This window comes from the organism of the source record quoted next, unplaced genomic scaffold, assembly GCF_019419815.1.
Source record: "Pyrus x bretschneideri cultivar Hongxiangsu unplaced genomic scaffold, Pyrus_bretschneideri_v1 Contig13, whole genome shotgun sequence".
NCBI classification, from domain to species: Eukaryota; Viridiplantae; Streptophyta; class Magnoliopsida; order Rosales; family Rosaceae; genus Pyrus; species Pyrus x bretschneideri.
Genome location: NW_025999424.1, coordinates 8918370 through 8930378, shown reverse-complemented (window position 1 = coordinate 8930378; position 12009 = coordinate 8918370). Strand labels below are relative to the sequence as shown.

At 38.6% G+C, this 12009-nt stretch overlaps 1 protein-coding gene across 1 annotated transcript; it reads left to right on the top strand.

The window, feature by feature from the left end:
- Positions 1–354: 354 nt before the first annotated feature.
- Positions 355–2059, top strand: LOC125474781 (7-deoxyloganetin glucosyltransferase-like). Its single transcript, XM_048578758.1, has 2 exons — positions 355–856; positions 1128–2059. Exons 1-2 carry the CDS (start codon positions 367–369, stop codon positions 2057–2059), a joined length of 1422 nt encoding a protein of 473 aa, XP_048434715.1. The 5' UTR covers positions 355–366.
- Positions 2060–12009: the final 9950 nt, after the last annotated feature.

The window sequence follows — 12009 nt, the reverse complement described above, 5'->3', positions numbered from 1 at the left end:
GAATATGATTTAAGTTTACATAGGTATAACTTGCGAAACACATTTTCACCTTTTGTGAGAATTATATGAATAGTGAATTTGATCAAACTACTCTATTCAGGTTTGTATCCTCAAACGTTGACTCTTTCAAATTGTTAGTTGGTAACTTATTTTTGTTTACTGACACGCCTGACCCTGATATTCTCCAAACAAAATTGTTAGTTGGTAACTTATTTTTGTTTACTATAATCCATGATTATTAATTTATTATAATAGTCATGCCAAAATTCTTGTGCATGGGAATCTTTGTAGAACTCATTGTCCTAACCTATAAAATGCACACATTATAAACATTCATCATTATCAGAAATTTACACTCAAAGTAAGATGGGTTCTAATAAACCTCATGCTGTTTGTGTGCCTGTTCCACTTCAGGGTCACTTAAAGGCAATGCTCAAATTGGCAAAGCTCCTCCACCATAAAGGCTTTCACATAACCATTATCAACACAGAGTTCAACCACAGGCGCTTACTTAAATCTCTTGGACCCAACTCCCTAGATGGCTTGTCGGATTTTCGGTTTGAAACGATTCCCGATAGCCTTCCAGATTCGAATGAAGAGGCCACCCAAGACCTCAATTTGCTCGCTGATTCCATCAGGAATAAGTTCTTGGCACCTTTTCTAGACCTCGTCACAAAACTGAACAATGAAAATCCAGTGACCTGCATTGTTTCGGATGGTTTCATGCCTTTCACAACTCCTGCTGCCAAACAACTTGGCATCCCCATCACACTTTTCTTTACTTTTGCAGCAAGCAGCTTCATGGGGTTTAAGCAATATCCTGCTTTGGTGGAAAAAGGACTTGCACCACTCAAAGGTGAAACAATTGAAGAAATTAATCTTTAATTTTAGTATTAGTTTCTCTTCGGTTTTTGCCAATCAACAATTGCGTCGCTAGTGACTACTCTAGTAGCACCCAGTTTCCACTCTGTTGGAGGAGGTGTGAGTTCAAAGTTCACCAACGAAAGTTGTTGCATTAGTAAAAAAGTGAAATTATGGTCCATGAGATTTGCTCTTTAATTTTCTAAGTATGCAAATTAATGAACTTTCATTAATGTTCAAGTATCATGTGGGTGCTAATTGTGCAGATGAGAGTTGTTTCGTAAATGGATTTTTAGACCAGGTTATAGATTGGATTCCAGGAATGAAAAATATCCGTTTAAGGGATCTCCCAAATAACTTTTTAACAACAGATCCCAATGATGAAATTTTCACTGGCGTCCTTGAAGTAATTGGTCAAGTTCATGAAGACTCAGCAGTCATTGTACATACTTTTGATGCATTGGAGCTAGATGTTTTGGATGCTCTCTTGTCTATGTCTCCACCTGTATACGCCATTGGCCCTCTTCAATTACTTCTCAATCAGATACCACAACACCCTTTGAAGTCCTTGGGATACAGTCTATGGAGAGAAGAAACTGAGTGCCTCAAATGGCTTGATGATAAGGAGCCAAACTCAGTTGTTTATGTGAATTTCGGCAGCATAACGGTAATGACATCGGAACAACTTGTGGAGTTCGGTTGGGGTCTTGCAAATAGCAAGCTTACTTTCTTTTGGGTAATTAGGCCTGATTTGATCATCGGTGAATCCGCAATTTTACCACCTAAGTTTGTGGATGAAACTAAGGGAAGAAGTCTAATAGCAGGTTGGTGCCCACAAGAGCAAGTGCTTAACCATCCATCAGTTGGAGGATTTTTAACACATAGCGGTTGGAATTCGACAATAGAGAGTGTGTCTGCAGGCGTGCCTATGTTATGTTGGCCATTCTTTGCTGATCAGCAAACAAACTGCCACTATAGTTGCAAAGAATGGGGCATTGGTATGGAGATTGATAATAAAGTGAAGAGAGATGAACTGGAGAAGCTTGTCAGAGAATTAATGGAGGGAGAGAAGGGGAAGAAAATGAAGAATAAGGCCATCGAGTGGAAGACATTGGCAGAAGAAGCCACTGGTCCACATGGTTCTTCATCCACGAACTTAGAGAAATTAGTGAATCAAATGCAATTAAGAAAACGCTAGATGTTTTGGATAAGAAGTTATTTGTTCAAAGACTAGCTAGGTATATTTTATTTTGTTACTGTCTTCAGTTTTATCTAGATATAAGTTTTATCTTATGTACCAATATTTACTTTGTTTGGGTCACTTGACGATAGATGCAGACACAGAGTATGTACACTTAGGGACACATGATTTTTTTCTTCTATGGTTTGAGAACGTCTAAAGTTAATTACTGAAAGATACAAGAAGGTATTGAATTTCTCAAAGAAAATCTCCATCATCAAAGGAGAAACCACTTATAGGGCATTTACTAATCCGTAATCAGATTGTGAGGAATTGAATTGATGAGGAATTGGATTGAGGAGGAATTGAAATGAGGTGGAATTAGAATCAGATTCTTGTTGAAGTTGTTTGCTAAAACTGAGGTAGAATCAAAATCAGATTCTTGTTAAAGTTGTTTACTAAAACTGTCTGGAATCGGAGTAGGAAAGATGTTTGAGTCTATATAAGTTATTTACTAATTCACTTCAATCAGAATTAAAACTAGGTAGATTACTAAATTGCCCTTACATAAATAAATTATTTTCATACTAAATAATTAAATTAAATTTATTAATTAAATTCATCTATATAAAAATATTTAAACATGTTTTATTTGTTTATTTTTTGTGAGAAAGTTTTATTTATTTATTTATTAAAAGATGGTTTTTTCATCCATCCCCCACTTGTCCATCTTTCCCACGGCTCCCTTTCCTTGCCCTGTCTTTATCTTCCACCCCCTTATGCCTCCATAGCCACTGCCCCATAGCTAGGCCATTCATGGTCTAGAGCGGAGCGGTCTTGTCGCCGTCTTGATCTTGATCCATTACGTCGGGTAAGAGTGCAACGATCGAATTCAGGTAAGAGTCCAGCAATTCGATGAAACAAGTGGAGATTAGGCTAGGTATGTGATGTGGCCATACACTGCCGAGGGTGTGGTGTTGACAGAGATGAAGAATGAGCAATGCTGGATAAGTGTCAAATGAAGGACAATCTTGGGATAATAAGAAATAAGTGAGGTTATAATTGGTAGAAAAAATTCATTCGAGATTCCTCAGATGTCCATGAATTAAAATACCTCCCTCATGTAGGGAGTCCAATTCCTCCAAAATAAGGAGTGGGATTCCCAGTGTGAAACCTTGTCCCTGATTTATCGTATTTTGTATTATCGGACTTATGAAACTACCAAATTACCCTTGAGTTGACTTTCGTTGACCATGTCATCAAAACACGTATTCCTAATTTTTGTAACTTATTCTTATGTATTCATCACCACGAACGTGTAGGCGCAAACGGATTTGAAATTGGATTTATAACGAAGTTTTTACGTTTCAAAACGTCGAACGGTTTTCGGATATTTTTCGTGTTTCGTCCTTAGTGACCTTGTTTTGTGAGCCACTAGGGCTCACATGTTTCCTCCATTTTCCCTCCCCGTGACCTCCTTCCTCTTTCTTTTGTCTGAAACACTCTTTCTCCCTCTCACAACTCTTTCATATATCTCCCTCTCGACACTCTCAGCTCTTTTTCAAACCACCCTTTCCAAGGGCTTCTCACACAAACAAACAACACGACAATGACAAAAACATCCCCACCATCACCCTGGTGAACTCCGAATTAAAGGAGAACCCTCCAAACACTTCCAAACTCACTACACTGTGCATTCACTATTCACCGAGTTTTCCAACGAGTTTCCACGTTCTCTGGCGAAGGTAAGCCTTAAACTTCATCCAAAAGTTGTAGATTGTATCTCAGTTATGTTTGGAAATAGTTTTTGGAATTTTTGGTGATGTTTGGATGCATGAATCTCACGGGGGAAGCTTTCCCATTTTTCTAGCGAGCATTGCCACTTTCAAGTCATTTTTCGATCAAACCATGTCGAGTTAGCTGTCTTACGAGGTACCATTCTCTTCATCTCGTCAAGAAGTATAATTTTTTTTCTTGAATCACTAGATTTCGTTGAGTATTGAAGACGTTATGAACGTTTAAAGCTTACCTAGTTTCCAGTGAGTTTTCCAGTTTGCCCGCGCACCAGTCACCTTTCAAGCAATTTTCCGGCCATCTCTGGCAACCATTGGGCTTCCAAATAGGTATAATCTTATTCTTCACTTTCCTAGCTTCGTTTGATATATTATGGGTCGATTTTGGTTAAGAAACGAGTGAGTTACGAAGCTTTGAAAATTGTCCAAACTTTCGGCCCAAAATCCCAGATTCCAGTGAGCTTCGGCTAGCTCGGCACTTCGACCGACTTGGCTCGGCTGAGTCAACCGTTGACTTCTGGTCAGCGTTGACCATTGACCAGTCAATGTTGATTTTGGGTTGACTTTTTTGGGGTTTCAACCGGGACCACTCCTAAACTAATTTCGATGTTCTGATTCAAAATCCACACTCCATCTTCCCAAATTCAATCGTTTGAGTAAAGTTTTATTAATTGGTCCTTTTATGTGCTTAGGTGTGTTTGTTAGTGGTGTTTTCGTCCTTCCTAGTTCAAACGGCTCTTCAGCGGCAAAGTATCTATGAGTGGACCCCTTCCAAAATGCATCATTTAATTACAAGAAATGCATACATGAAAAGCATGATTTTATGACTACATTTTACAAAACGTTTATGAGTAAAACGGATTTACACTTTATGAAATATCATGCTTTATCAGATTTATGTTCTTTGAAAGATTTATGATTATATACCATGAACATGATTTATGATATGATGTTTGAGCTATTGAGCTCTGATGAGACATATTTTAGAAATATTATGTTTATGATTTATGTGCTTATATATATGCCTACGGGCGAATGATATCATTAAATGGCTTCGGTTGGGTGATGTAGGAGCCTATAGGCAAATGATATCTATATATGGCTTCGGTTAAGTGATGTAGGGGCCTACGGGCAAGAATGAAGATTTATATATGGCTTCGGTCGGGTGATGTAGGGCCTGCAGGCGAATGAATGCCTTCGGGTGAATGAAGAATGAAGATATATATATATATATATATGCCTACAGGCAGGTGATGAAGTGTCTTCGGGTGAATGAAGATTCATATATATATATATATGCCTTTATGATGCTACTAAGCAAACTATATATAATATATGTTTTATGAAGTTTTTATGGCATGCTAGGGTTTTCGGAAAACGTATTACATATTATGCTAGATGAGTTTTCATAAACTTTGGGGGTTAGTACGTTGAAGAATAACTGTTTTAGTAGTATGCTCTGAACATGTCATGCATCATCACCATTATTTTGTTGGCAGTTGAATATTATTATATTATTTTGTAAAGGTTGTATTTGAATATTACGTTGCATAGTTATGCGTGAAATTTTTATGTATGTTTTACATGTTATCAGCATATGCATTCATAAATGGCTTGCGTCACCCTCGGGTGTCAGCCAGCACATAGCCATCCCATTGTCTTTCGGACACCGGGATCGAGGCGAGTTAGATTGGTATCAAAGCCTAGTTATTCAGAGCATACTTAGGATCTTCTGTTATTGTAGTAGTGTGTCGGCCTTGACATTATTTGGATGCCACGGTTTCCGGATTTGATGCATTTTGGTGCAGTTGTGTAAACCTTTTTTTGTTTGAATTGTCACATCCTATTTGAAGTACAAAATTCGTGTCGGGATTGTGCCTTAACAGCGACGAATTGTAGTGATGAATGACTCATCAACGAATCGATACTTTGTGACATGCATTCCCTAGGAATGGCGAGCAGAGTTGGATTTACATTGAAGTAACGCGAAATAGAAAACCTCAGTGAGAAGAAGTCTGGTTAAAACCAGCTGAAGATCAGATTAGGTGATGCTACTCTGCGACATGCGATCCCTAGGAATGGCGGACAGAGTCGTATCTACCTAGGAGTGTTGTGAAACAGAGAAATCTTAATGGTTTGAGTAGGAGATCTGAAACGATGAAGTTACTCAGTGACATGCATTCCCTAAGAATGGCGGATAGAGTCATATCTATATGGAATTTCCTCGAAACATTTGAAGTGCGAGTTAGAGAAAACGAGTAACTGATAGTCGTGTTTAGTAAGTGTTAGTTGGTAAGATCGAATCAATGTTCTCGGGCTTGTTGCCGCTGAGGGAATTCGTGTAGACTGTCTGAAGATTTCTCAATGATTGTACTATAGATAACCTTCTCGCTTACTCCAACACCAAGGTCAAGTTCGCCAAACATCGACAGTAAGTTTTACACCAAATTCTTTAGCGTTGGCTTTGTTTAGACTAAATACTTTCTTGTGAGACTCTTTTATAGTAGACGCTATTCTCATCAATTTCCAAAAAGGTTGCGATCGTTGGAAATTGAAAATCATCACAAGGTGTTGTGAAATGCGAAATATTCTTGATTTTGTCACTTTCTATCAACAGTTCTTAACGATTCTTTGAGCATAGCCTTATCTCCTTCTTGGCTATGAAACTAGTCAATTTTTTTGAGTTGTTGAAGGTGAACGAAGCTCCTGATAAAGGAAATATTATCTCGCTTGATCATTGTTCTTACACTTTTCGATGACATTGATGAATTTCAATCTTATGGTGATGTGTTATCGGATGTCTGGCTGCATGTTGATGCAGCATGATCAAGTAATGCGTGTTCATCTTTATGGTTGGAACCGCAGGAGGTAAACCATCCTATCTTTGACCTTGAGCCAGTGGTTACCGTTTTACTTGAAAAACTAATGACACCTTTTCTTTGTAGAAATTTATGTGGGACGAAAGTTGGGAACAAAACTTTTTGGAGTTTGGAACATCGTCTAACTCATGCTCCCCCTTGCTTTTCTTGACGTTGGTGGTGAGTTTTAAGTCTTTTGTTTTGCATCATTTCCAAAGAAGTTGTAGTGTGTTCTGACATAGAAATAGTTGAGTTTTAGATGAAATAGGTGGATAGGGCTCATCGGTGATTTTGGATTGCACTTTTGAGTACCATCTTGGTCAAGCAAATGTCGTAGCTGGTGCTTTTAGTCAGAAATTCCATGGACAGCTTAGTTCCATCCAAGTTATCCGTGTCTCACTATTGTTTTCCCTTCATGGATTTGGCTTTATTTTGGCATCCGATCCACGGTGAGTATTGTTGGCTCACTTATAAGTCAAACTTGTATTGATAGAGTTCAGGCAAGAAGCCCAAGAGTTGTTCAGTAAAATGAGAGTTTGAAGGAGCAAGTGTCGGATGACACGAGACGGGATTTGAAAGTTTGAGGAATTGGAACTCTGTTGATAAGAAACAAATTGTTCTTGCCTAAGGGTAAGGAAACTGTGAAAAAGGAAAATTCTTGATGAGGCTCATATTTCAGCGTATGCCATACATGTTGTCAGTACTAAATTGTACCACTGTTTTTGTCCGTTTTATTACTGGTGTTGTATGTATGGGATATCGCTGAATATGTGAGTAAATGCCTGATTTACAAGTAAGTGGAAGCGATGAGATGGAAGCCATCGGGCTTATCTCAATTTCTTATATTCCTGTTTGAAGATGGGAAGAAATTTCCTTGGCTGTCCATGGGTTGTCAGGGACTGTTGAGGATGCAAATAGAAATGGGTGAATGTCACCATAGATTTCTTGTACAAACCACCTTATACACATAGAGACTATGATGACATTTCAAAAATTGCTATCAACTCACTCAGCATATTATCTACCAGTCCACGAAGACTATACTTCCGACCACTTGGCATAATTCTTCATTCTGGACTTCGTTAGACTGACGTCTCGATTTACATCGATTTTGATTGTGATCCCAGATTCACTTCCTGATATTGAAAGACATTCTAATTAACTTTGGGTTTGTGTTTACCCTTCAACACTTCGTATCATTTCTAAAAGCAGACAAACCCATTTAAGAAGACTATTCAGATCCAAAAGTTTTAGCTGAGACCATCAGTTATTCGATCACCTATTAACACCCTATTGAGTGAATTGTTGCTAGTTTAAAGCAAGGTGACCTCTCATTTGTTCAACACCTTGGAAGTATGAAATCCATGTAAAATGAACTTGATACGTGCCGTCCACACATGACTGATTCAGTTGTGCTACTGAAGAGGGTTGATGAAGACAAGGTGTTTCAACTCTTGGCAAGCTTGGGAGCTGAGTATGAAGACTTGTGTAGTCATTTGTTAATGACTCCAGAGCTGCTCTCCTTTACCAGTGTGTGTTATGCTGTCTAGAGAGAGGAAACTCGGAGAAGAGTGATGAACGTTAAGCCCAAACCCAACTCTGAGGCTAGGGTTTTCACAACAAATCACAAAGCAACGGGTGATAGAGTGCTTGGGAAGAAGGCAGACTGTAAATGTATTTATTGCAACATGAAATGACATTTGAGAGAAAAATGTTGGATTCTTCATCCGTAGTTGAAGCCTACGTTTGATAGGGAAGGCATGATGATCAAAGATGGGAAGGGAAAAGTCACTCCGAAAGCATTTCACTCAGCTTGTTCCTCAACTGATGGGATGGCTAATTTCTCAACAAATCCCATGTCCTTGATCAATGAGTTTGCTGCTTTTCTTCAAAAGAAGCAAGGAAGCAGTGAGCCTGATGAAGTGACGACTGAAAACCCTACTGCAATGCTAGGGAAATTTGCTGGATTCTTGGTTGACTCAGAGAGCACATCGAAAGGCAATATTCCAGGTATTATTAGTGCCATTTCCATTGCTCTTTATGCAAAATGTTACACATGATTTTTGGATTATTAACTCATGTGCCACTAATCATATAACTAATAAACCCTTTAGTCTCCATGAATTTCAAAAAACTATTGATCCAATTCACGTGTCTGTTGAAAATGGGAAAAGGGAACCTATTCTAGGGAAATGAAAGATTAGATTGTTGAGTGAGCATACTAATTCCATTGCTCTCTATGTACCTTCTTTTCCTTTTTAGCTCTTGTCAATAGGAAAAATCACAAAAACTTTAAACTATCTTGCCATATTTTCCCCTCACAATGTTGTGTTTTAGGACTAAGTTACTCAGAAGAAGATTGGTGAAGGGTTCTTCTTAAATGGACTCTACTATCTTTCAAAAGAGTCCAATTTTGTCAAAAGGCTCAGTGCCAACTTAAGTCAAGTTTAGGAACACCAACTCTAGCACCAACACCTTGCCCATCCCTCAGAACCTGTGATGACCAAGTTGTTTCCCTTTTTTGTAAAAACACACTTGAGTGTGAAACTTGTCAAATGTCAAAAGCCACTAGATTCCCTTTTGTCTCCTCTAATTCTAGAACCAGTAGACTTTTTGAACTTGTTCACTCAGATATCTGGGGTCCGTCTTATGTGAAATCCTTTGATGGGTATAGATATTATGTTACATTTGTTAATGACTATTCTAGAGTGACCTGGTTGTATCTCTTAAAACTTAAAAGTGATTTGTTTGATGCTTTTAAGGATTTTCACAATCTAATCACCAATCAATTTTCATCTAAGTTATAAATGTTAAGATCAGATAATGGCACTAAGTACACTTTCAATAACATGAGTAATTACTTGAGCAATCATGGATTTTACATCAAACTAGCTGTGTTGGTATGCCACAACAAAATGGTGTAGCAAAGAGAAATAATCGAGACTTATTGGAGAAGACTCGATCACTTATGATCCAAATGAATTTTCCTAAGAAATTTTGGTCTCAAGCTCTACTCACTGCCACTTACATCATTAACAGACTGCCAACTCGGGTATGGAATACTAAATCTCATTTTGAAGTAATGAAGGGTAGGTCTATAGATTTGTCTCACCTTAGGACCTTTGGTTGTACTTGTTATGTGCACATTCAAGCTCTCTATCGTGATAAACCCGACCCTCGAGCTGTCAAATATGTGTTTATGGGATACTCCAGTTCTCAAAAGGGTTACAAAGTGTACAACCCTAACACTGGGAAGCTGGTAGTCTCTAGAGATGTGTGATTTGAGGAATATTCACCTTACTTCCACAAAGGTTTGGAGACTAATCCCAATAGGGAAGATCTTATGGACCTATTTCCATTGCCAACTCAAGCAGAAGTTCTTGAAGTCACCCTTGCTCATATCAGCACTGAGAATTCTCAACCCACTGAAAGCGTAAGTGATGCAGTGCTGAGCTTTTCTGGACCATCAGAAGCTCAACCAAATCAACAAGCTATAAGTGCACTAAGAAGAAATCCTACACAAGATAGACATCCACCAGTGAGGTTACAAAAGTACATTACTTACATTGCAAGGCATCCTATCTCTGCAACCATTTCTTATCACAGATTATCATCTTCTCATGCTTCTTTCCTTAACAAATTGTCCCACACTTTCAAACCAAGGAATTTTCATGAAGCCACCTACATGCCGAAATGGTAATATGCTATGACTAAAGAGCTCTAAGCTCTTTATGACAACCAGACATTCAACTTCAATGGAAGCATTGAGAGACATAAGGCACAGTTAGTAGCTCAAGGTTTTACACAAACCTATGACATTGACTACAAAGAGACTTTTGCTCCAATTGCCAAAATGAAAATTGTGAGGGTATTGTTGTCTGTGGTAGTCAATAATGCATGGCCCTTATTCCAAATGGATGTGAAGAATGCATTTCTTTATGGGGATCTTGCAAAAGAAATGTACATGAAGTTGCCCACGGGTCATCCAAGAGAAAAGGAATCCAACAAGGTCTATAGACTTCACAAAGCCATTTATTGTCTCAAACAATCGCCTCGAGCTTGGTATTTGAAGCTTAGTTCAGTCCTTGAAGCTGCATGATTCAAAAGGAGTCATGATGACTCTTCTTTGTTTGTTCAAAGTGGTATTGTTGGCAAATTAGTTGTGCTTAGATATGTTGATGACCTAATTATTACAGGTGACAATATGAGTGAAATCAAGGTGCTTAAGCAGTCACTTCACCAAAAAATTTGCCATTAAAGACTTGGGCCCCTTGAAATACTTTGTTGGAATTGAGGTGGCTACTTCTTCAAAGAGATTGTTCTTGAATAAAAAAAAAAGTATGTTCTCGATCTTCTAGATGAAGCTAACATGATGGAGTGTAAACCAGCTCGGACAACCCTGGCTAGCAAGCTTCAGTGGCATGAAAAAGGTGAATCTCTCTCGGACGCCAGTGTTTATCAGCGAATGGTTGGGAAACTTATTTATCTCACCATTACTAGGCTTGATATCTCATATTCAGTTAGCCTAGCTAGTCAGTTCACACTCTCTTACTTTAGTTCACTGGGAAATCATCAAGAGAATACTTCGATATCTCAAGGGCACAGTAAGTAGGGGGATAATTATTAAGAACAATGGATCAAATCACATTTTGGCCTACACAGATGCTGACTGGGCTGGAAATGCCCTTGATTGAAAATCCACAATAGGTTTTTGCACATTTGTTGGAGGGAATCTTGTCACTTGGAAGAGCAAGAAACAAACTGTTATTGCTCGATCTAGTGCATAAGCTAAGTGAAGGGCCATGGCAGCAACAGCCTGTGAATTGGTATGGTTGAAAGGTCTTCTTTCCGAGCTCGGATTCACAAGCATGGCACCTATGTCCTTGTATTGTGATAACCAAGCTGCCATGCATATTGCCTCCAATCCTGGGTTCCATGAAATGACCAAACATATTAAAGTTGACTGCCATTATATTAGTGCTCAAGTTGAATCCAAGGTGATAGACACCGTGTTCACACGCAGCCACGATCAACTTGCTGATTTATTCACAAAAGCACTAGACTCCATTTAGTTTCAACGTTTGTTATGCAAGCTTGGATCAATCAATCCCCTTGATCCAGCTTGAGGGAGTGTATTGAAACCCGTTTGTATAAGATCTCAAATGATGGGTTGTATGTATGGGTTGTCATCCTCACTTTAGCTAAGTCATAGGCTAAAGTGATGGTCTTAACCCTACTTTCATGACTTCCCATACCTTGTCATTCACCTTACCTCTTTTCGTCAACCTTTCTTAGTTGCTTGTAGAAACTTCTTTCC